The 27,029-nt window shown below is 38.7% G+C and overlaps 1 protein-coding gene across 1 annotated transcript; it reads left to right on the plus strand.

Moving 5' to 3' along the window:
- Positions 1-564: 564 nt before the first annotated feature.
- STMN3 (stathmin 3) lies at positions 565-27,029 on the plus strand. The gene is made up of 5 exons (XM_072633291.1): positions 565-779; positions 19,603-19,698; positions 20,251-20,426; positions 25,524-25,715; positions 26,603-27,029. The coding sequence occupies exons 1-5, from the start codon at positions 761-763 to the stop codon at positions 26,660-26,662; spliced, it is 543 nt and encodes a 180-aa protein (XP_072489392.1). The 5' UTR covers positions 565-760; the 3' UTR covers positions 26,663-27,029.

Raw genomic sequence — 27,029 nt, forward strand, 5'->3', positions numbered from 1 at the left:
TTTGGGTTTCAGTTTCCTCATCTGCAAAATGAGAGTTGAACTAAGTGGCCTTTTAGATCCCACCCAACTAAATCTTTGACCATAATGATTATATGAACTACATTTCCAGAGAATATGCAAAGCAGTAAGTAATTTTTAAAAACCCTGAGTTCCCCTCAAAGAACCAAATAAAAAAAACCAACCCACAACACCCTTCTCACCAATCTCCGCCCCCCCCCCCCCCAATCAATGGAGGATGCAGAGGGGCTGAACTTTTCAGGTTGGTCCATCTACAGTAGAGGGAGGAAGGGTTCTATAAGGGCGTTTTCTAAGAAGAAAAGCTGTCCATTATGACTGTCTGAGACTGCCCTTCTTTCCTTCCTACTACAGGCAGCTTCCATGGCATCAGGAGCAAAGGAAAGCAGTTTCTAGAAGGAATGACTCAAACCTCAAAGCAATTTGCTTTGATTTGACTGCTGATGTTCTGAATAGATGACCCCTCTTTTCCTTCAACTCTTCCTTTTCCACTTCTCGGCCCCTCCTTTCTTCCTCCCTCCCTCCTCCTCCTTCTCCCCTCCTCCCTCCTTTCTCTCTCTCCTCCCTCTGGATGGCTGCAGCCCCCTAGAGCTGAGTCGCTGGCTCTCTCTTTGCTCTTTTCCACAGCATTGCAGCAGTCGAGCCTACAGCAAGCAGCTTCCCATCGCTGCAGCCACCAGCGTCTTGGGCCTCCGCAGCTTTTCCTTCAGCCCCATAGCCTCGCAAAGCCTGAACGCCCAGTACCATGGCTAGCACCGTATCTGGTAGGCGCCTGTACAACCTTCAGAATTCGACTCTTTCTAGTATTTGCAGAGGGAGCCTTAGGCTTTTCAAGGGGCGGTTGGGCGGGGTTGGGTGGGTGGGGAGAGAAGAAACCGTAGCTGCTATTGTCTTCATCCAGGCTGGATGTTTTCAGAGATTTTGTTTTTTACTCTAGAAAGAATGCTGGTCTTGGAAACAGATTGGAACGGAATTTCAATTCTGGAACTAATACTTATTGTGTGACCTTGGGCAAAATACTTAACCTCTCGGAGCCTTAGTTTCGTTATCTGTAAAATGGGATAATTACCCTTGCATTATCTACCTAACAGGAGTGTTTTATGGAAAGCACTTTGTATAGAAATAGATGCTATTTTTGTTTGTATTTTCCATTCTCCCCTCCCTAATCGAGTCAGGGTCCGCTACCAGGTCAACCAGGCAGAAGAGCCCATGTAAGTGCCAGTGTGAAGACCTTTCTGGTAAGGGGCAAAAGGGACTAGAGAAGCAAGAAGGGGTAGAACAGCCTGGGGTCAGGAGGATAAAGAGCATCTCTGCTTACTGCGGATTATTCGGAAGTACAAAGTCCGGGGAAAGATTGATCAGAACCTCAGGATCTGGATGCCCTGAACTAACAGGATGAGAAATTGGAGTAGGTTGGGAAAAGATGAAAAGAGGAGAAAATTTAAAATGAGGATGAGGAAGTGGCAAGGAAGAAAAGGATTGGGGAGCGGCCCGCTTTGCAGTGTCTAGTCGCATACTCCACTACCCCCGCCTCCCTTGCGGTAAAGAAGGGCAGGGCGCGGCCCACCTCCTTTCTCCAGAACCCCACAGGGCCACCCTTTTTCTTGGATTTGATACTACAAGGCGTCCTTTTTATGGGGTGTCTTTATCAACCAGTAACCCCTCCCTTCTCTTAACCCCCGTTCCTCCACCCCATCCCCACCTCCCCCCAGTTGCCCTGCACCACTTGAGGGAGCTCCCGGGGCTGGATGGTAGATGGGAGAGGGTTGAGCAACCACTACACTGGTTTAGGTAGCTGGAAGCTCAGCAGCATCCTCGAATTTTCTTTTTTATGGGGTTAATGTTGCTGAGCTCCATGCTCCACAGAGATTTGGCACTCGAGCCCAGGCTGTAAATGCAGATGGGGAAAGACCAATAGATCTGCGAAGATACAGTGAAAAGAGGGAGGCATACTTCAGATGCATGGATCGATATTCCTGATACGAGCGATGGGCAAGGGAAGGGAAGTGACACAGATACATTAAGAGATATATGATACTAATGCATTCTATTAGATTAACTTAAAGATATAAAGATACCCTGATTAATCAGCTAATAGCAAAGATAACGGGCATCCTTGGAAACGGATCCTAGTTTTAGGACCTCACTGCTGATGGATCCAACTCCTTAACTGCTCATTGATAGTCTAAATTAGTGACCTCTCCTTTTCTCTTTCTTTCTCACTCTTTTGCCCTTCCTTTTTCATGCCCCTCCTCCTTAAGAGTCTCCCTTAAGTGGAGGACATTGTGACAGAGGTAATGTGAGGACTGTTGAGGAACCATAGTGGAGGTGGTTTCGAAGACTTGTTCGCAGCCCCACCCCCGAAGACATCTAGGGAGGGGGTGGGGGAGTGGGGAACACTCCCTGCAGTAGCAGGCCGACAGCAGCATTCTCTGCGCCTGGCCTCATTTTCTCCTCTTGTATCTTCTATTCCCCGTTGGCTTCGATTGGAAAGATTTTTCATGGCAGGGGCTTGTCTCTGGGTGACCCTGTGTGAATCAATTAATTCAATTCAAAAAATTCATTGAGCACCTACTGTGTTCAGGGCAATGGACTGGGAACAGAGAAAGGAAGCTGATCAAAAAAAGATGAAAAAAAATTTAGTTCTTGATTCTCCAAAGCTTTATACTCTAGTAGAAGAGGGTGGGAGCAGAGTCTTAGTTTATGGAGAGGAGTTTGTCCTTTATTTTGTTGCAGATCTGGGTCTGCTTTTATTAGCTCAGTTAAGAAAAAACAAACAACAAAACCCCAGACCTCTCTCCATTTGAAACTACATTATGAAGACAGTAGGCAAATGACACTGTATACTTATTGGAGAGTTTACGGAATTTGTCATTTTCTACCATCCTTTCATTAGGTTCCCCCCACCCCATTTCTCAGAATATTTTAAATTTCTGGGGAAACTGATTCTAGTATTCTAGTATTTAGAGCTAGAAAGAATCTCAGAGGCTAACTAGTCCATCTCCATTATTTTACAGATGAGGAAATTGAGATCCAGGGGGACCTTAATTATGTTATGTTAAATGTGACTCAAGGTCACACAGGTTTATTAAGTATCAGAGGCAACATTTGAACTCAGATCTTCTGACTCCAAATCTGGGTTAAACAGAATCCTAAAAAAGACCTTGAGAGGACATCACATCTAATCCATCTCTCTACTCCCTGACAAGAACATACCTAAGCCATTTTAAACAGAAGAAAATCTCTTTTCTCTAGCCCTCATGACTCCAGAGAAGGAAATTACACAGCTTCTTGGGTCATCTATTCTCTTAGTCATCAATGTTTAGTAACTCTGACTGTCAGGAAATTATCTGTATCCAAAATCTTACTGGTCACTCTCCTCTATATAATAATTCTTTGTAAATTTTAAAATAATGATTAAACTCCATTTAGCATTCTCATCTTTAGGTAAAATGAATTATGAAAGGCATAGAGACAGGTTTTGGTTTTTACCTTTTTTATTACTGTTTTCTCCTGAACCTTTTCCAAATTTAAATATACCTCTTGAGCTGTGGGGGCAAGAACACTACCATTTTCTGAAATGGCTGAATGGTGTTGACTATGACAAGAGTATTACATTGTGGTTCTGATTTCCTATATTCTTGGTAGATTTTTTATTTTGTAAGCAACCCAGCATTGCTGATTCATCTCTATAAAATGTTTCATTCTTTTGCCCCTGGAGATTTTTCTTCTATGTTCTCCTACTTTAAAGGTCTAATGTTTGCCCTTCTTTCTCCAGGGCATCATTCTTTTTTTCTTAATTTATTTCCTTATGTTTTGATGTAGGAAGCATCTTAAAACTTTGGGACTGGGTTTTTATTCCATCACTGAGGGTCCTAAAAAATATTAAGTAATACTAGAATGAGACCCAGTCTCTGCCAAAGCTTTAGAGTACAACCCTTTAGCTAATTTGCACTTCATTAGGAATTTTATTATCTTGTGCAAATTTTCCCTTTTCTTTAAAAAATGTTATTTAACATAAAAATGTTAAAAAAAAAAACCTCACTAAAGTTTATACACAGTGCTTTATTACTCACTGAGTATCTCTCCTCACTGTGTGCTCCAACTGGAAGAACCAGTATTCTAGCTAATCTTTTGATCTCCCTTAAAACCTAGAACACAGTAGGCACTTAATGCCTGTCTGTTGAATTGAACTGAACTGAATGCTTTAGAGAAACCACATTTTAAATTGGCAAGAGCCTCAGAATTGGAATCAGAAGCCCTCTTTGCTCTAGCACTTATTCTTGTGTGATCCTACCCAAGTCACATCAACTCTTTGAGACTCATTTTTCTGGTTTTTAAAATGAAAATAATGCTACCTGACTTACAGGGCTGATTTGAGTCAAGCACCTTGTAATGCTACACAAATATAAACTATTATTATTCTCCTAATCTGCTCCTGTCCCTCTGTCTGTCGTAGAAGATAAAATTTATTGACAGCTCTGTGGGTAATGAACCAATATTATCTTATAGAATCATAGAGTTTAGAGCTGGAAATGACCAGTCTCTGCTGACCACCATGATTTAGAGATTATCTAGTAGTTGAATGCCCCTCCCCCTTTTTTTACAGATGAGAAACTCAGGTCCAGTAAAGTGAAAGAATTTCCCCACAGCTTGTAAGGGACAAAGCTGGGACTAGAAACAGAACTCTTAATTCTAAGCTCAGTTCTTTATCCTTTACGCCACATATATTAGTTTTCCTCTGATTGCTTTAAGCTTGTAATTCTCTAAAATTATAGTTAGTAACCCTGGATGCAATTCAAGAGAATCATAGGGTGAGGGGAAGTGACTTGCTTACAGTTATTAAGTGGCAGAGGCTGCAAACTTAAAAGATCAATATGCATATTATGTTATTATTATTATTATAATTGCCCAAGGTCACAATAGCTATAAAGTGATAGAGCCTATTCTCATGCTCAAGTCTTCTGACTCCAAGTCCACCTTGGAGTTGCTGCAACTCCACTATACCAACATGGTACCCTGTGACCTCTATAACTGAACTAATCTAACTGGTTGATTTATTTCTGAAAGGCCTTCCTCACTTTGGGTCAGTTTCCTTTCATTCTGTTCTCTATATTGCCTGTTTTAATCTCCAGTATGCTGTTTTCTTTGGTAAAGATTAAGATGTTATTTTTAAAAAATTATTTATTTTTAACATTCTTTTCTTTTTATTTTAAAAAATTATTTTAGTTTTTATTTTTCCCCAATTACATATAAAAACAACTAACATTCATTTTTAAAAATTTTGAGTTCTAAATTCTTTCCTTCCCTCCTGTCCCCCATTCCCATCCCTGTCCCTCCCTCCATTGAGAAGGAAAGCAATTTGACATAGGCTATAGATGTGTAGTCATGCAAAACATTTTTCCATATTAGTCATGCTGCAAAAGAAACATAGACCAAAAAGAAAGTTAAAAAATTGTATGTTTCTATCTGTATTCAGACTCCATCAGTTCTTTCTCTGGGGATGGGATAACATTTTTAAAGATCAAGATTTATAAAAGTACTAATAAAAATATTCTATTACAAGGAATCCTTCCAAGTCTATTTTATCCTTTCTTCATGTTATGTTTAATAATATTCTTTTTCTTTCATGTCCTCTCCTCTCTCTAATATCTCTTCTGTTGAGTACACCATTGTTCTTCTAGTCACTCAGGTTCACAATCTTAGAGTCATTTTGGATTCTTCCCTCACCTTCCCTGTCATCTTCAGTCAGTTGACCTTCACAATATATCTTCCATCTATCCCCTTATTTCCCCTTATACAACTACTACCCTAGTTTAGACTCTTATAACTACTTAACTAGACTACTAAAATAGCCTTCTAACTGGGCTACCTTCAGGCTCACTCTTCTTCCACATATTCTGCACATAGCTGCCAAATTAGTATCCTCAAAGCACTGATTTGTCCAAATTAGTCAGAAAACTACACTGGTAGTCTTTTGCCTGTAGAATAAAATGCAACTTCTTCAATTTGGCTTTTTTAAATTTTATTTTTAATTTATAGAATAAAACATGTATTTCCATAACAGAAACAGAATAAAATAAAAAGAATTTAACATAATAAAAAAGATGATTGCACATGAAACTGTAAATCTACTATGTACAACTTGTTATTCCTTTTAAGTATATAATAAAGCTATCATGTAAATTTCTTTTTTTTTTTTTCCTTTTTTTCTTCCCTCCCCCCATTTGGCTTTTAAAGCCTTTTACAATCTGGCCCCAACCTACCTTTCAAGGTTTACTGTGTATTACTGTCCTTCCCAAACACTACCTTCTAATTAAATTGCCCCACTAGCAGCTCTCTGTAGATAATATCAGACCTATTGGTGAGGAACTCTCTCCACCAATGCAATTTATAGTCCTATAATTGCTGAAGTAACTGAGAGTTTACATGACTTGCCAGGGATTACAAAACCTGGATAGAGGGAGAATTTGAACCTGTGTCTTTCTGGCTCTTAGAGAACAGCTTTCTATCTGCCATGTCAAGCTGCCTCTCTACATGGCTCCTCCTATCTACTGAACTGACAACCATTGGATTTGAGAGTTGGAATGAATGAATGAAGTATTTATTAAGCTTTAAACAGGTGCAAAATAGTGTGCTTTGGAAAGGACCTTACAGATTATGTAGTCTAACTCCCTCATGTTACAGTTCAGGAAACTGAGTTCCAAAAGAGCATAAAGTGTTTTGACTAAGGTCATACAGCTAATGAGTGGCAAAGCCCAAATTCAAAGCCAAGTCTTCTGGAAGGGAATCTAACACTCTTTCTAATATACCAGACTTCATCCCACCTATATTGGCTAAAGTAAAAGGAACTTTTACAAGGATACTAATGAGGAGGAAACACAAAGGCATAGCAAGATACATATTTGATAGAGTATATAGCCTTCAGTCTCTAACATCTCAATTACAGTCACAGACTGGCTCTGCTGGTATGGCTTATGAGACATCTTAGCTTAGGGACTTAAGAAATGTTTGTCGCTATCATGTCAAAGGAACACTCAGGTAAGCCACCACAGGGCTTTATTCCACTGTTGGAAAGGGCAAGCAGTCATTGCCCAGCCATTTCATCCTGGTTTGCTACCTCAGTGGGTCTTGAACTAAGTCTATTTGAGCTAAGATAGGAAAAGCTTTTCCTAACTTCTCTGCAGTGGAAATTCTAACCTTGACTCTTTCCTGTGCAGTCACTGACTCTTCTCTCTTCCCTGTCTTCTTCTCATATCCAATCCGTTGCCAAGTCTGTTGATATAGGATCTATGGTCTTAGATTCCTATGATTTTACATTCATAGCATTTCTCTCATTCTTTCTCTTCTCTCTACTTACATGGTGGTCATCTTAGTTTAGGCCCCCATCACCTTGCATTTGGATAAATGCTACAACCTTCCTGCTTATAGTCTTTTCCCTCTCCTAAATCATCTTATATTCAGGTGCAGAAATAACTTTTCTATAATGCAGGTCTGACTACTCATTGCTGCCTACAGCCTCTACAATAAGACGCCAACTCCTCCCCTTGGCATTTAAAACTGTGCCTCCAATTCAGCTTTTTGAATTTCACATTACTTTTCACATACTTTAGGTTATGGCCAAACTGGCCTATTTGTCCCCCAAACTTGACATCCTACCTTTGCAACTAACTTAGCTTAGCCTTTGCAACTTGGTCTCAACCTAACCTTTTAGCCTCATTTTACATTATTCCCCTTCATAAACTCCGTGGTTCAGTCAAACTGACCTTTCTGCTCCTCACACTGCACTCTATTCTCCTTTTCCTTCAAAGCTCACCTCAAGTACCACCTTCCACATGAAGTCTTTCCAGCCTTCCTCATTTCCTTTCCCTAGCTGTTCGTGCCCTCCCCACCAAACTACCTTGTATTTATTTTGCATCTACTTATGCATGTACATGCTGCCTCTCCCATTGGAATATAAACTCCTTGAGGGTAGAGATTGTATGCAGTGAAATCATAGGTCTAGTCAAGATTTAAAAATGAAAAGTGGGGGAGAATCCATCTAAGAGTCAGAGGAGCATAAGCGAATGAGGAGCTAGGAAAAAGAATCAGAATCAGTTGGTGGTGACAGTCCATTCTTGCTTAACTTGGTGATCTTACAGTAGTAGAGTCAGTACAGATCTAGCATAATTTTATGCACCCACAGTCCTATAATAATAGATATTTGTACAGCACTAAAAAGTTTACCAAATTACTTCGTATGTTTTTATCTTATTTAAGCATCATAAGTAATCCCATGAAGTAGCTACCACAGGTATTGTAAACTCAACCACACGTATTAGAAACTCAGTATCAGAGAAGTTCATTGTGTTTAGCGTAAAATCATTCAAAAATTATGTTCGTTTAGTTTTAGTGTTTTTTACTATATTCTAACTTTTTTTAAAAACTGATAATGTAAATAACCAGAATATTAACTGTTGTGGATATTTCCTATAGTGGTACAGATTCAATTCATTGCATGTGTTGTTCGTCAATTATGTCTTCCTGTAAATCCTCCACAGGGAGTCCACCAAACATCTTGAGGGGCCTTTATCTGAATCTCTTATCATTGTGTGGATAGCAGGATAACAGTCAAAGTCTCCACTGGTTATCCTTTGTTTATAAGGCATGACTAGCCCACCTATTTTTCAGTCTGATCCCTGATAATATCCTTTAAATATTTCTTCTGAGCAAGCCTTCAGTGATAATACATTATAACCTACTTAGACCCTATTTTACTCTCCATTAGCCTTTGGTTGACTAACATTTAATCCTTTGGAGACTATATAGATTAGTTTCATAAAGGGATTTTTATAGAAATGGTAAAATAGGAATACAATTCTTGTCAGTTCTCTGCACCTACTCAATTTTTCTTATACTATATTTATTTCTGTACATGTTACACAGTAGAATGTAAGCTCTTGGAGGGAAAGGAATATTTAATACATTTTGCTGTATCCGCCCCCACCTTAATACTTAGGACATATTTTGCACATAGTAGTGCTGAACGCTTGTTGAACTGAATTGACCAGTGATTATCAATATTTTGTTCAGAACCCTGTTTTCAGTAATAATGATGTCCAGGATCCTTTAAAAGTATTTGGTACCTCCCCATCTTTTAGTTATCTGGAAAACAGATACCTCAATGTGCTTAAAGTAGTAAATAGTTTGGGTTTTTTTTAATAATTCAACCTCTCTGCAACCTTTGACACTGTAGATTGCTATTTTCTCCTGAATACTCTCTAGGTTTTTGTAGTCTCTGTTCTTTCCTGGTTCTCCTCCATGTCTGACCGTTCTTTCTGTCTCCTTTGCTGGATCTTTAGCCAAGCTCTGTCCTGGACTGTTTTCTCTTCCCTCTCTATAATATTATACTTGGTGACCTCACCTTCCATGGGTTCAAGGATCATCTCTGTGAAGATGATCGGATGTTGCACACACTTCTTAAACTCAACATGTCCAAAACAAAACTCATCTGTCCCACCTCCCTTTCTTCTTCCCAACCTCCATATTATTGTTGAGGTCACCAACATTCTCCTAGCCATATCCTTGACTCTTCACTTTTACTCAATCCACATATACAATTTGTTAGCAAATCTTGTTATTTCTCCCTTTCCAACATCTTTAATATATATCCCCTTCTCTCTATAGCCATTACACTAAAACCAGCGTTCTTCACCTGGACTTTCAGTTGGCTTCTAATTAGTGTTACTTTTCCAACTCTCCCCACTCTAATCCACCTTACACTCAACTGCCAAAGCGAGTTTTTTAAAATTAAGTTTTTTTCAGTCAATGAAAGAAGGGGAGCCACTTTCCACTTCATGAAGAAAACAAGAAAAACCCCTATTTTTCAAAGCTAATTATCTTTACAATACTGTTATGGTATAAATTGTTCTTCTGGTTCTGCTCACTTCACTTTGTAGAAATTTATACAACTCTTCTCAGGTTTTTCTGAAACCAGCTCTTTCATGATTTCTTATAGCACAGTAGTATTCCATCATATTCATATACCATAACTTGTTCAGTCATTTCCCAGTTGATAAGTATCTCCTAAATTTCCAGTTCATTGCTACTACAAAAAAGAGCTGCTATAAATACATTTGTACATATTTTCTTTTATCTTTTTGGGGATCCTGACCTTGTAGCAATTATACTAGATCAGATGGTAAGCACAGTTCAATAGTGTTTTCAATAGTTTCATTTTGCTCTCCAGAATGGCCATATCAGTTCACTGCCCCACCAACCCTGCATTAATGTATTCGTTTCCCCAACACTTGTCATTTTCCTTTTTTTTGTAAACTTTGCCAATCTGAGGGATGTAAGGTAAAAACCTCAAAGTTTTTTTTTACTTTAATTTTAATTTTCTTTAATTACTTTAATTAGTAATTTAGAGTATTTTTTAACGTGACTTGATAGCTAAGATTTCTTCCTCTGAAAACGCCTATGCATAAGCTTTGACCATTTAGCAATTGGGCAATAGCTCTTATTGTAAATTTTAGTCTTCCCAATATGTTGGAAATGAAATCTTTTTCAGAGAAACACTGCAATTTTTCCCCCATTTACTTACTACTCTTTGAATTTTAGCTGCATTAGTTTTGTTCGTACAAAAACTTTTTTAGTTTTATGTGGTCAAAATTGTCCACTTTCTGTGATTCTCTCTATCTTTTGTTTGGTCATGAACTCTCCTCCTATTCAGACATCTGATGGATAATTTATTCCTTGTTCCTCTAATTTATTATATAACAATTTATATCTAAGTCTTGTACCTATTTGGAGCTTATCTTGGTACAAAGTGACTTTTTCTAAAACCCAAGTCTGACTATGTTACCTCCTTCCTTAGTAAACTCCTAAACTTCCCCAGGACCTCCAGGTTAAAATATAAAATTCTCTGTTTGGCCTTTGAAGTTCCTCACTACCCAGTCATTTTTTACCTTTCTAGTCTTACACTTTACTTCCTTCCATACAGTCTTTGATGTAGCTACTTTGGCCTATTTGCTATTCCTTACACATGATACTCCATCTCCTACTTCCATTCCTTTGCACTGCCTGTCTTCTATGCCTGGAATGCTCTGCCTCCTAACCTACTCAACTCAAATCCTATCTTGTGCATTCCCATTCACTGCTTTCTCTCCACCCCAACATTTAGAATCTTTGCTCTGAGATTACCTTCCATATATACTGTATATATCTTGCTTATTTACAGTCATTATATGTTGTCTCTCAATAGTAATCCTTAAGGATAGGGACAGCATTTTTACTTTTCTTTGTATCTCCAGCACTTTAGCACAATGTGTTTCACATAGTGAGAACTTAATAAAAGCTTGCTTATTGACTTACTGACCATATCTGTATATACCTGGCCTAATACAGTTGTTCTTTCCATCTTTGCTTTTGTTAAAGTCATTTCTACTTTCATATCTAACATATCAGGGATTCCAGACTACAAATGTGGTGGTTTCACTGTGATGGATGGAGAAAAGAGATTGCTATTGAAGTCTTCAAAAGTCATCTAATTTTTTTGTTCGTTGTCCTTTTACTTTTATTTTTAATGACTTTGGAATGTTCTGGCCTAATTGGATCTTTTCAGAAGTTTTCTGAAAACTTGCTTTCTCTCATCCTTGCTTCTTGCTGTTTTGAGGTAATTGAAAGGTATTGCTGGTAAATGTTTAACAACTGGCTTTCCAAAAAAACCCCAAAACACATGGCATTCATTTTTAAGTTTAACCTGCATTATTAACATTTTCTCCAACATTTTCTTAAATCTAGACAATCAAAACAATAAATCACACCTTATTTGTTGGTTTCTGAAATGTAAATGCTCACACTGAAAATTTAATGACTAGTTCTTGTGAGTCAGTTTAAGATGACTCTAGCACATCCCTGAGTAATATTACGAATAGTATTTCACTAGAGAAATTTATATTCTAAACTAGTGATGCCTTTGGGACTCATGTCACTCCACTTGGCAAAGAAATCAAGCATTTGTTGGCTGAATGGGTTTTTGAAATCTTGGACTCTCCTCATTGTGGTGATTGATTCAAATCTGTCAGATATCTTCAGAAATAGTGATAGTCTAATTTGGTGTCTTGTTCTTTTATCTATTTTTCATTTGTCAGTTTTAACAGCTTATTCTAATAGGTCAGGATAGAATTGCTTCACTTTCATGCCATATATTCTCATTTTTATTATAATTTGGTATTGACTTTGGTTTGCTCTAAAATTGAGATTGTCTGACATTGATAGCTGATTCAGAAATGGCTTCCACATTGGCTACCAGTTGTTTTCTGTCAAAATGTAGTCAATTTCATTTTTTGCAATGTTATTTAGTGCTTGCTATGTCCATTTTTCTTCTTGAAAAGATTACTCTTGATACATAGCTGTAAGACTTCTGTAAAAAAAATACAAGTCCTTGACCTCTCTTGTTTCTTATTCCTGAACCGTATTTCCCAATCTATTTTTATCCTACTTTTCCTCTTGTCACCTTTGCTTCCATATAAATATTAAAGTACACAATGATTTAACTTAAAATTCTGTAGATACTGAGTTCTTTGTATAATTTATTTTCTGTCTCATGTCCTGCAACTGATGTTGGCATGTCAGCTGCAATTTTTACTTCTCCCTAATTGGTTTTATATCCTACTCCCTACATAGGCTATTCTAAACATTCTCTTCTCTCTTCAAACCTTCCTCATTATCTATCCCCTGACCAAACCTCTCAACTAAGGATCTTGCCTCACACTTTAGTGAGAAAATAATGAGATCACTATGAATTTCTTTTTCTCCTTTTTTTATACTTCAAAAATCCCTTAATATCACCCCTACCCCAATTTACTGCAGGCTGTGATAAGGTAGTCCTTGACCTTGCCAAAGTCAACCCCTCTACACATACCCTTGATCTCATACCCTCCTATTTTCTCCAGCATATGGTGTCCACAATCATTCCCTTTTTTCCCATCTTTAATCTCTAATTAAATGTTCCATCCCTATCGTCTATAAACATACTCAAATATTCCCCATGGTGAAAAAAAAACCTTGCCAGACCCTATCATTTCCTCAAACTATCATCTTAGATTTCTCCTGTTTCAGAGTCAAACTTCTAGAAAAAGCTGTCTATACTCATTGTCTCTACTTCCAACCTTCTCACTCAGTTCTCAATTCTCTTCACTCTGGTTTTCATCCTCACTGTTCAAATGAAACTACTTTCTTCAAAGTTATCAATAATCTCTTAACATATCTGATGACCTTTTCTCATTACCCATCCTTTTTGACTTCTCTGCAGCATCTGACACTATTGATCAACTTCTTATACATATTCATTCCTCTAAGTTTTCTGGAAACTGCTCTTATTTGGTTCTCTGCTTACTTGTTTGACTCAGTTTCCTCCTCAGTTTCCTTTGCTAGTTCATCAACCACATCTCTAATTGTTGGCATACCCCAAGGCTCTGTTCTAGCCTGTGGTCTCTCACTCTTACTTGGTGACATCATTAGTTTCCGTGGGTTTTTGTCATCTCTAGGCAGATGATTCCCAGATCATATATATCCAGATCTCATCTTTCTCCTGAGCCACAATCACACATCTTAAATTGACTATTGGACATATCAACCTGAAAGTTCTGAGATAAACAAAATTCAACAGGACCAAAACAAAACTCATTTTTCTCCCCATCCACCCTTCTTTCTAAATTCCCTATTTTGGTTCAAGGCACCACCATTTTATCAATTGTCCAGGTTTGCAACTTCAACATAATTTCAATTCTTTGCTTTTACTTCACATTTTACAATTCCAATTAGTTGCTAAATTTTGTCATTCTTCCCTCTACAATATCTCTCCCACACATCTGCTTTTCTTTACTCAGTCTCTATCCTACTTCAGGACTTTATTGTCTCTTGGACTATTATAATAATCTCCTACTTGGTTTCCTAGCTTTAAGCCTCAACCTATTCCAATTGTTCTTCATAGCTGCTTAAAAGATTTTCCTACATTATAGGTCTAACCATATTACTATTCTATTCAATAAACTTGATGGTTTCTTATTGCCTTCTTTGATTGGCTTTGAAAGCAGCTTATAAACTGGCTGTTGTTCAGTTGTGTCCTACTCTTCATGACCCCATGCAACATAGCACACTGAGGCTTTCTATCTTCCTGAATAGAATCTTCCTGAAATCTGTCCAAATTTATTGCTTTCATGACACTATTTATCCATCTCATCCTGTACCATCCTCTTTTCCTTTTACCTTTAGTCTTTTCCAACATCAGGGTCTAATGAGTCCCATTTTCTCATTATGTGGCCAAAGTGTTTAAGCTTCAGCTTCAGTATTTAACCTTCCAGTAAACAGTCTCAATTAGTTTCTTTAAGTACTAACCTGTTTGATCTCCTTGCTGTCCAACAGAATCTCAAAAGTCATCTCCAGCTCCACAGTTTGAAAGTATTAACTCTGTAGTGCTTAGCTTTCCCTATAGTTTAATTCTCACAGTCGTACATTGTTAATGAAGAGCCTTAATTTTGGCTATATGGACCTTTGTTGGCAAGGTGATGTCTCTGCTTTTTATTAAGCTATCTGGATTTGTCATAGCTTTCCTTTCAAGGAGTAAGCATCTTTTGATTTTATGGCTACATTTGCCATCTGCAATGATCTTCAAGTCCTAGAATATAAAATCTGAAACTGCTTCCATTTCTTATCCCCCTTTTTTTCCTAGGAAGTGATGGGACCAGCTGCCAACATCTTAAGTTTTCTTGATGTTACACTTCAAGCCAGTTTTTAATAGTCTCCTCTTTCACCCTCATCAAGAGGCTCTTAATTCTTCACTTTCTGCTATCAAAATGTCAGAATCTGAATATCTGAGATAATTGATATTTCTCCCAGAACCTTAATTCCAGCTTTTGATTCATCTACCTTAGCATGTCACGGTGTACTCTGCATATATTAAATAAATAAGGTCACAATATACAGGCTTGTCATATTCTTTTTCCACTCTTAAGTCAATCAGTTATTCCATGTTTGGTTCTAACCATTGTTTCTTGGCCTACATATAGGTTCCTTAGGAGACAAATAAGATGATCTGGTACCTCCATCTCTTTGAGGACTTCCCACATTTTTGTTGGGATCCACACAGTTAGAGGCTTTAGTGTAGTCAGTGAAGCAGAAGTAGATGCTTTTCTGGAATTCCCTTGCTTTCTTTTTCCATAATCCAGCAAATGTTGGCAGTTTGGTCTCTAGTTCCTCTGCTTCTTTGAAAACCAGCCTGCTCTTCTGGTAATTCTTGGTTCACACATTGCTGAAGCATAGCATAACCTTACTGGAGTATGAAATGAGTGCAACTGTTTAGTAACTGAACATTCCTTTGCATTGTCCTTCTTTAGGACTTGGACGTAACAACCTATTTTCTGAGCTTCATTATACATTACTCTCTTTCCTGTACTTTACAACCCAACCAGACTAGCCTTCTTGCTGTTCCTTCCACATGATATTCCATCTACCTCGCCTTGCATCTAGAATGCATCTTTTCTTCACCTTTGTCTCTTAGAAGTTGTTTCCTTTTAAAACTCAGCTGAAACTTCACCTCTACATGAAGTAGAAGTGAACCCTTTCCTGAAACCTCTAGGTCCTTTCCTTCCAACACAAAATTACTTTCAAAGTTACCAATGAAGCCAAGAGTGTATTACAAGAGTAGTGGTACTGGTCAATCACCCTAGTCCTTATAAATATTTGCCTCTGCAATTCCCACATGGACTTTGTAGCATATGGAAACATTTTGCATTTGGTACTGGTCTGTTAACCACATGGTGAACAGGAGTCTCTTTGATTTGCTTTAGCTGTGTAGCTGGAACTGGGAGTATATTTGCAAGGTAAGAGTTGATCTTAGCTTTCCTCTGTTGAATTGACTTCTTTCAGTCTGGGGGCATTCCGGGAAGAGGCAATGCTCTAAGCAGAGCCCATGTATCAGTACTTTTTGGTTTCACGCTCAGAACAAGGTCTGCTACGCTGCCTTCTTGGGATTCTAGGGATATCTCTGAGGAGTTGGAAGTGCTTTCCCTAATGCCATTAACAAGCCCTCATTTCTCCATGTCCTTCTCTAACCAATTAACATCATTACCTTTTACAAAAAGAATATTTACTTAAAGAATTTAGCAAGAACAGAAGCACAAACATTTCTGGGCAGTTCTTCAGTGATGCATCTTCTCCTATACCACATCAGTCTATAGGAGAGTGGGTTCAGACTTAATGCATTTTCTGCATAGACTTGGTCCCACTAAGTTTATATCTAAATGCAGAATTTCTGCTGGAATAGCCCTTATCTTGATTATTGCTGGTCTGGGTCTCAAAGGCCACTCTTCAGGGTCAATCAAAGAGGCTCCTATTTCCCATGTGGTTAGCAACTCAGAACTGGTTACAGAATGTCTATGTGTGCTCCAAAGGTTACACGGGAATTACAGCTGCTACATATTTTCATAAGGACTGTAATCACAGGCCAGTCACCAATTGTACTCATCATGTGCTCTTGGCTTCATTCTGGTATGTACATGTACCTAGATATATATGTGTATGTTATCTCTCCTGAGAGACTATAAGCTTCTTCAGGGCAGGGACTGTTTCACTTTTTTCTTCATATAGCATAGTTCCTGACTATATTTGTTGATTGGTTAATGGTTATCTTTTTGCAAATACTTATCATGAGCACTGAAATAAGAGATGTCACTGAGTCCCCCAAAATTATGTTTCTTTATACCTTTGGATGAATGCTAAAAACCAATTCTACCAGCTCCTTTATTTATCTCTCACAGAAGAACCTATAAAACACCCTTTCATGTAGCAGCATCTTTCTCTCATAAATGTTCTCATTTATAGTGAAAATGTCAAGACAAATCAATAAACATTTATTAAGTACCTACTATGTGCTAGGCATTATGATAAGTTCTCCAGATACAAAAAGAGTGGAGGAAAAAAACCAATCTTTGCCCTCAAGAAGCTCACAATCCAATTGGGAGGGGAAGAAAACATGCAAACAACTATGCACAAATAAGAACATATATGTATGTGTATATATGTACATATATAAAATATATATCCATATATATGTATACACACACACACTCCATATACATATATTCGCTCTCACTCTTTCTCCCTTCCTTCCTTTCCTTTTGTTTCTCTTTCTCTCTCTCCCTTTCCCTTCCAAAACAGAATGTGGTAAGGGCAAAGAAGAAATTTGGTCAAAATGTTATACAGAAATTTGAAGAGAGGAAACTTTTAGGTTAGGTGGGCTTTCTAGAGGAGTTGCCACCTCAACACTTAAATGAGATGTGGAGGATAAACATTTCAGGCAATATGATGACCTACATGAATTCATGGAGGAAGGGAAGTTTAGGATATGATCAGGGAACGAGTGGTCCAAGTAGGAAAAGTATGAAAAAGGTTATATTGGAATTAGTCTTATGTGAGAGCCTTCAATGTCAGGATTGGGAATTTATACTTTATTCAATAGACAACATAGAGAAAGACCTTGAAAGTGTCTGAGCAGAGGAATGACATGGTCTGATGCATGACTTAAGACAATTAATATGCCAGATATTTGAAGGATGGATAGAAGAGGAGAGACTAGAAAAGGGAGACTAGTTAAAGGTGCTATTACAATATTCTAGTTGAGAGATGATGAGGGCCTAAACTAGGATAATGGCATTGTGAGAGATATTGTACAGGTAGAACAAAAATGATTGCTTATATGTTTGTTGGTGGCATAGTTATATACTTTCAGTAACACAAGTTGGAAACTCTAGGTTATCTTTACCTTTTTCCTCTCCCACATAACGGGCAGTTAATAAATGTTCACTTCCTTTCTGTTCCTTTTCTTTTTCCCTCTGGATCTTTTTTTTCCTTTGCTCCCCTTTCTCTTCCTTGATATGTGGCAATAAAAATCATATGTAGTATTTTAGGTGTAGGAAATCCTAGTTTTGTGAAAGAATGGAATATCTATTGCATAATAACCTTAACACATTGTGCCTTGTATTAAAGTTATTTGTGTACATCTTTATCTCTTTTTACTCAGTTGTAATCTTTTTGAGGGCAACGATCACATCTCATCTCTTTAGACTAAGCAATGACTAGGAGAGTAGTTTGCTTATGATAGGTTCTTATAGATTACAATTACTTGACAGATATGGAAATGAGACTCACCAGAATCAAATTTCCAAAGTCTCCTCTAGATCCCTTTTCATGGAAGGAAGTCAACCTCCCAAACATTTGATTGATTATTTCTAACAATATGTTAAACACCTTTCTTGGAAGGAGGAAAGCTTTGATTTATTTAGCCTTTCAGAATAAGAGAGATATGTAGTGCTGAATGGATATTTTCTACCCTAGGATGGCTATTTACAGATCTTTGTTCCAGTGTAACATCAATAGGAAAAAAAAATGTCTGTGAATCTTAAAAGTACCTATGACTCAGGGGTGGGGAACTTGTGGCCTCAAGGCCATATATGGCCTTTTTTGGAGGGAGGGCTGGATGATATTAGTGATATCAGTGTCCATCAGACCCTCTAAAAGTAATCTTCAATCAATAGGTGTACTTACCAAATCCCAGAAAATATAATTGGTCACACTCACATACACTAATCTACTCCATTTCTCATGCTACTTCTATACCTTCTGGTTTCTGACATCCAATTATCCAATATCCAATTCCAGACTAGGAGTGTACAAACATTTTCCTGAACTCAATACTACAATCCTGGCATTCTACTATACCTCCTGTCAAATAGCTCCACATTACATATGCCTTCCTTGAAGATTATCTAGAATTTCTATCTTATAATGTTAGTAGCAGTTACCCAAAATGAAACTCTCTCAGAAACTCTTTTTTTTCCCTAAACACCTCCTCAAGGTACCACTAAAAACTACTGAGACAATCTGTTTGGTTCTGTACCCACTGGCTTAGTCCACTGGATATAAGAGCTAACGGTTTTTACAACTGTCCTTTTAGTTACAAATTCACATTTGAAATGAAATTCACATTTATTAAAAGCCCACTGTATTCCAGGCACGATGCTAAACACTTTACAAATATCATCTCATTTCATCCTTACAATCACCCTATGAAGTAGGTGCTATTATGATCACTTTGGTACTGCTGAAGAATCTGTGACAGGTTAAATGACTTGTCTAGGGTTATTGGGTTGTTGTTCAGTCATTTCAGTTGTAATGTCATTGGTCCTTTTCGAGAACCAAGGATGAACAGTCATGCCTGACTCATTGTGACCCCATTTGGGGTTTTCTTTACAAAGACACTTAAGAGTTTTGCCATTTCCTTCTGCAGCTCACTTTACAAAAGAGGAAACTGAGGCAAACAGGGTTAAGTGACTTGCCCAGGGTCACATGGCTAGTATCTGAGGCCACATTTGAACTTGGGTCTTCCTGACTCCAGGTCTAGTGCTCCATCTGCTGCTATTGTATGATATGTATATGTGTGTGTGCACATGAGAGAAAGAGGCAGAGTCTGAGTGTATTAGTTTTTATGGGAGGACCAGAAGGAACATTGTTTTCATTCTCATTCCATCCTGATTTTTGTCTTTGCAGCATACAAGGAGAAAATGAAGGAGCTATCTGTGCTTTCACTGATCTGCTCCTGTTTTTATACCCAGCCACACCCAAACACCATTTACCAATATGGAGGTAAGTGTACAGTCCACCACCATTTCAGCTAGCAAGATCCATCCTACTCCCATAACTCCCTGGCTTTACTAAAAGTATCTCAGTTCATGCCACAGAGCCTCAAAGCTAGCAGAATAACTGTCAGCTCACAAAGGCTGCCCTGGGAACTGGCGCTCCTTTATTTGGTCAGAAACAAAGTAGGGTAACTACTTCGGGCATCTCCTTCAGTATTTGCTATGTGATTAAACAGAAGAGAGAAGAACCCAAAAAATCTTACTCTCCCCCTCTCAGTCTTTATATTTGACTCTGATCCTTCATGAGTCTGGCTAAAATGCTTGGCACAGATGGTGAACGAGAGGCTTTGAATCAGAAAGAGAAAGATCCCAGTTAAAAAAAAAAATAGAGTAAAGATATCAGGGAAGATGCTGATTTAAATCTAGCCAGAAGTTTCTCCAACATATCTGCCTTAAACATGGATATGTCCTGAAGGAAGAGCTTCTAAGTCCCTCATCTTAGTCCACCTTTTCCCGGGGTAGTATGGATGATAAACGTATAAAACTTGTCTTCTCATAGACATGGAAGTGAAGCAACTGGATAAGAGAGCATCTGGCCAGAGCTTTGAGGTGATCTTGAAGTCACCCTCAGATCTGTCTCCAGAGAGTCCTATACTTTCTTCCCCACCCAAGAAGAAGGACCTTTCTCTGGAGGAACTGCAGAAGAGGCTGGAGGCTGCCGAGGAGAGAAGGAAGGTAAAGAATTCTTCTTCTATGGGCTTACAAGTCCTAATGATGGTGACTATGACCTTAGCTTCTCCTGCTTTGGCTCTATCAGGCATATGCATCATTATATAAATATGAAGAACCTTATTCTCTCTAGCATTTTGGTTGTTAAAATGCTGTTCAGCAGGGCTGGTGGCTTAAGTTACTAAGGCTTTTCCTTTTCACAGATCTTTTGGTAAAATGTAAGGGGTTTTTTGTAGTTCTTTCCACTCTGACTTTCTCTACCAAGACTATCGGATTAGAGAAAGGGTGCTGGGATCCTGAGAAGTCTGGACCTTTTCCCTGTTGTTGAAATTGGCAGTTAGATGCAGGAACCAAAGGTAGCTCCATCCCCATGGAAATCACACTATTCTGGAGAGCTTGTATGAAAAATATCACCCTCATTGGATCCTAGAATATGGGACTTTAACAGATGACAAGGAATTTATCAAGTGACTACAGAACTATGTTAGAACAAGCTTGAACAGGTTCTTGAAAGCTGCTTGTTAAATTTTCAGTGAGACATTTACCTCTAAAATCAGCAAACAAAGATCAGGGTTTGATTTGTTTTTTGCTGATTGTCTAGACTTAAGAAAATGATGGAGAATGTTAATAATGCAGATTAAACTTAAAAGTACATCTTGCATCCCGCCCCAAGTGGTTGTTAAACATTTACTAACTTATCCTTGATGTTAGGCCAGCTGCCAGAGTAGGGCTTTTTAACCTAGGAGTCACAAAATCTCAAAAGTTCTGTGGATAGATTTCAAGGAAGTCTATGAACTTAGACTGTTAAAGTTTTTTTCTATCTTTATTTTTACTAACCTCTAAGTGAAATTTAGCACTTCTTTAATTTGATTACAGTCAATAATGTGTAGGAGTCCACAGACTTCATCAGACTGCCAAAAAGATCTATGATACAAAAAATTTTAAAAATTATTGCAATGGGGGCTTGCCTAGCACTGTGTTTGTGACATATTAAGTACTTAATGCCTACTGACTGACCGCAGCTAATACTGTCTATCAGAAGGGAGGTGTCTTTTTTGTATCCCAAAGCATCACCTTCTAGCCTTGGGCTACTGGGAGTACTAACCAGGAATACCTAGTGGGCAGAACAGACAGTTACTCTCTGAGCCCTTTGGAAAACACTTTAAAAAGATAATTTAAAAAGAGATGTTTTCTTTAAGGCTTTTCTAGTTTCAGGGTAAGGACAATGAGGCGCCTGTTAAATCAGCACGAGGGCCTTTTTCCCTCTTCTATGGCTTCCCCTCGGGGACTTTTCCGCATCTTTGTAGAATTAATTGGCATCTCAGGACCCAATAGGTCTTATGGGAATTAATATTATTCAGGAAATTCTGTTGCCAAATTCCCTGCCTCACTGGATCCTTTGGACTCCTGAAATGCTAAGTCTTATTCCCTTGTCCCTGCTTTTGTGGCCAGAGCCTCCCCATTATCTTGGTTTCCTAAACAGTCATCTTTTCAAAACCTGCTCATTATTATCAAGTCACTTAGCTTTGGTCACTTACCTGTTCTCAACTCCAGTTGACTGGTACACAACTGAACAGAACTCCATTCAGTTAAATTCAGCAAGTATTTATTGGGTAGCCATGTTGTGTCTAGCTTGTTCTGAGTGCTGGTAGTATTTAAAATCCATTCAAGTCAACATACATTTGATAAGTGCCTCCTGTGTGCAAAAGCACTGTTCTGTGCACTGGGAATACAAAAACGAAACAGTTCTTGCTTCTAAAAAATCTTGTAGTCTCAGGATGGGGATAAAACATATAAAGTATGTAATGTAGCACAATAGGATGTCTAAATAGAATGTTGTGGGACACTCGTAATGCTTAGCCAAGTGACTTACACTTCGTTGTTCTATTGTTTCAGTTATGTTCAACTCTTTGTGATCTCATTTGGGGTTGTCTTGGCAAAGATACTGGAATGGTTTGCTATTTCCTTTTCCAGGTTATTTTACAGATGAAGAAACTGAGGCAAACAGGGTTACCCATAATGGGCACTAGCAAATGCTTGTAAGGTTGAACTAGACTTATCATTGGTAGGGAGGAAAGAATAAGCATTTATATGGTATCCACTATGTGCCAAGCACTGTGGAAAGCACTTTTTACAGTATTATCTCATTTAATTCTTACAACAACGTTGGGAGGTAGATGCTGTTATTATCCCCATTTTACAGATGAGGAAACTGAGGTGGACAGAGGTTATGTAACTTGCCCAGGATAACACAGCCAATAAGTGTATGAGGTCAAACTTGAACTCAGGTCTTCCTGACTTCAGACCCAGGACCACCAAGCTTCCCTTCTAAATAGGGGAATCAGTGAAGGTTTCAAGGAAGAATGGCACTCAATTTTGACCTTAGCAGTAGAAAAGCAGGCATAATGCAGTAAGAGGTATCATTGTCGAACTGGCAAGGGTTGGCTTCCAAGACTTGGAATCATGACTGTTCACCTCTGACACTGATTAGCTATGTAAAACTTACTAGCTATATGAGTGTGGGCAAGTTACAACTTCTGAGGCTCCAGTCTGTAAAATTAGATGAAGGAGGACTTATACCATCTACCCTTCCAGAGTTATTGGGATGAAAAAGTGAGGTGGAAATCCTCAAGTGCTATAGAAAATGTGAATGGTAATACTTGGAGATCTGGAAAGATGCTATGGCTGTCATGGTGGACAACATGTACACAGGCACAGCTGGGGAAAAAGCACCGCGCTTGCTGCGAAGAGGCCAAAAGAAGTATGGAGCACAGGCCCTCCCTCAACACTTACAATGTCATATACATCATTCATTTAATTAACAATATGCTGCAACACAGCTGCATCTCCAATGGTTTGCAATGACACAAGGAATACGTTATTACCAAGCCCTACCCCATATAGCTATACAATAGTTCTAACTGGCTCATTAGACAGGGAAAGCCTAAATGTAAGCTATAACCTCTTACATTTAGGTAAAATGTATATGTTATTCAGTACATAAACATATGATATATTTACATAGAACATACAAATATGACTGTTGTTGTTCAGTCATTTCCACCACTTTGTGACCCCATTTGGGGTTTTCTTGACAAAGAAACCAGAGTGGTTTGCCCTTCATTTTCCAGTATATTTTACAAATGAGGAAACTGAGGCAAACAAGGTTATATGATGTGCTCACAGCTGGTAAATGTCTGAGGCCAGATTTGAACTCAAGAAGACTCCAGACCTGGGCCACCTCTATCCCTTGCACCATCCAGTTGCCCATGAATATGATTCACTACTACATAAATATAAATATCCCTGCTGTTACTGCTACTAGCTTACAAAATGCTTTCGCCCACAATATATAGTTCAAGTAATTCCCCAAATGATGCTTGTATATACATCTATAAAGCTCAGTGAAGGGTGGGCTAGAGTAATTTAAAAAAATAATTTTTAGTTTTCAACCTTCACTTTTTTTTTGGAGGGGGGAAGGCAAGGCAATTGGGGTCAAGTGAGGTGACCTGCCCAAGGGAACATAGCTAGTAAGTGTTAAGTATTTGAGTCCGCATTTGAACTCAGGTCCTCCTCATGCCAGGGCCAGTGTTCTATTCACTGTGCCACCTAGCTGCCCCTCATTATTAACTTTTATAAGATTCTGAGTTTCAAATTTTCCCCACTTTCTCCTCTTCCCACTTCCGAGATGACATGCAACCTGAAATAGCTTATGTATGTACAATCATATTAAACATATGTGCACATTAAGTCATGTTGTGAAAGTAGAATGAGAACAAAAGGGAAAAACAAGAAAGAAAAAGGAAGAAAAAAAAGAGAAACAGTATACTACAATCTGCATTTAGGCTCCGCAGTTCTTTCTCTGGATGTGGACAGTATTTTCCATCATGAGTTTTTTGGTGAGCTAGAGTAATTGGGAAAAACTTCTTGGGAGGTGGGACTTGAAAGATTTGGATATTTTTCCCATTTCCCTTAGGGAAATTCCTAGGCAGGAAGAGATGCTGGTAAAGCATTTTAGCAGGTAAACTATTTTACGACTGAGAAGAATGGGCTGACTGAATACATGCTTGGAATGTAATGGGAAATAAGGTTGGACCTTTCCCATCTATTTAATTCTTTGTGTTGTAATTCTATTATTGTACAGGGTATCCCAAAAATCTTAATGCAGTATTAGGCTCTTAAAGCTTGAAGATAATACAGTTTTAAGATATTAAAGCTAACTTCACTAAGACTTTGGGGATACCTTGTAAAGTTTATAATCTCATTCCCCTTACTTGTCAGCTCTTTCAATTCAACAAATATTGACTACTTATTTTATGCTAATAATAGTAGCATTTCTGCAGCGTTTGTTGTTTGCAAAACTCTTTATATAGTTATTTCATTTGATCCTTGCTAACTCGGTAAAATGGGTGATATTATCATTCCCATTTTACAGATGAGGAAACTAAGGTCAAAGGAGGTTAAATGATGGAGCTAGAGTCCTGAAGTTGTCTGAAGCTAGATTTAAATTCAGGTCTTCCTGATTCTAAGTTCAACATTCTATCTGTTCCATCTATGCTAGGCACTGGGGGTTGGGGGCGTGGAGTGGGTAATAAAGATTACAAAATAATATAGTTCAATCTTTCAGGATCTTATATTAGGGTGGGGAGGGGAATGTTTGTTAAAAAATTGAATTGGAGGGTGTTTTAGAACTACAGAAGGTGACTGCAGGGGACTGACATGATTAAGGTGGTGGTTTGGGGAAGATTACTTTTTGTGAAATGGGGACAAGCCACTTTCTAATCCCATGGTTGTGAGCCTCTGAGAGGTTTGTGAGAATGGATTCAGCACCACAAGTCCATTATTGAAAACGCGGTAAATTATGTGCCCCATTTCTACTGATTGTGTTCCATGTTAAGAGAAGTTACTCTGTGTAACGTACCTACATCATATAAAAAATACATCTTTGATCCTTCCCGCTGAGTATCTCTGCCTTGGGAAGACCACATGACTGTTTCTGTAGTTGAGTAAGCAAAGGCTTTTTGTGTCTAGGGGAGGGAAAAGAAGAGGGGTCCCTTCAGAAATGGATCCCTAGTCTTTACCTGGGGCCCTTTGGTTTACCAGACTCAGGAGGCGCAGGTCCTGAAGCAGCTGGCGGAGAAACGGGAGCATGAGCGAGAGGTTCTGCACAAGGCCCTGGAGGAGAACAACAACTTCAGCCGTCTGGCCGAAGAAAAACTAAACTACAAGATGGAACTCAGTAAGGAGATCCGTGAGGCTCACCTGGCTGCCTTGAGGGAGCGGCTTCGGGAGAAGGTGAGGCCTGCAGCCAGCTTCCCACTTATCCCACTCCCTTTCTCCTTCATTAGGACGAAGAATCCTTAACAAAAGATTTCATCCTTCTCCAGGCCAGTAGGAAGGCCTACTCCATCCTAAAAACTCCCATACAATGAATACCAAGGAAAAATCAATGGAAAGAATGGTTTCCATAGTCTTTAATAACCTTTAGTACCTGGGCTTGGTAGGTTGCAATTATAATAAACATCCCTTATAAAAAGTGTTTTCTCCAGGCTCCTTTCAATAATCTGATTGTGTGTTACATGGGGGTGGAAGTGGGGCGGCGGGAAGAGAGGAAGACTGAAACTCAAGTCATTCAGAAGGCTTTTCTCCCTCATCCTCGGACCCCAACACCTTCTTTACCTCAAGAGACTCATTTAATTATTTGGCTCTGACCTTTTTAACCCCCCAGAATTAAACTCAGTATTTCAGCCAGGGCTGAATACAGTGGTTCTTTCTCTTATTCTAGACCCTTCTGTTACCACGGTTTTGTTCTTGTAATTGATTTGGCCTACTAACACATTAGTTCTTTTGGTTGCCACATCACAGTGCTCACTCACACTGGAATGATGGAGAGTGGGGAGGGGTAATTCATTTTAATCCTAAAGCCTAAAAGCCTATTAGGCTAACCTCATGCCATGAATCCCAAGTTTTTTTCCATTAGTGTGGCCTCTTTGACCCCTGAAGGATAGGGAATAAGAAGCCAAAGCGGGGGTTGAAGGATCTGAACCTGTATAAGAAAGTTTTCCAAGGCGAAGGAATGAGGAAACCAACAAGCAGGAGGGAAAACAAGAATGTCAAGGATTAGGTTTCTAGGTGGTCTCTTCTTCCTCCTTGCTTAATTAACCCTTCCCGTGTCTTTGCAGGAACTTCATGCAGCTGAAGTCCGCAGGAACAAGGAGCAGCGGGAGGAGATCTCTGGTTAACAGGCTTTTCTATATGCTTAGCACCTGATTCCTGACATAAAACACAAAAGAAACCCCCACGTTCTTATTTTGTTTGTGTAGATGCAGCTTTGTTTCTTCGTTACCCTCCCTCTTCTCTTCTGCCTACTCCTACGATAACTTCCCTAGTTAACGCTTCCCTTAGGATCCTTATCTATCCAGTCCTTGTGGAGGGCCTTGCTGGCCTTGGAGAACTCTAAACAGAGTAGCCACTAGTTCATATGAATATAGAGTCAATCACATTAATCACCTGACAAGTTTATTCACTTGGTTCCTTCCTGGAATCTTTCATAAACTTATGTAAAGATGGAGACATTAATAAATTCAACCAACAGTGGAGTGGCATAGA

Source organism: Notamacropus eugenii, chromosome 1 (genome assembly GCF_028372415.1).
Source record: "Notamacropus eugenii isolate mMacEug1 chromosome 1, mMacEug1.pri_v2, whole genome shotgun sequence".
In the NCBI taxonomy this organism is placed as follows: domain Eukaryota; kingdom Metazoa; phylum Chordata; class Mammalia; order Diprotodontia; family Macropodidae; genus Notamacropus; species Notamacropus eugenii.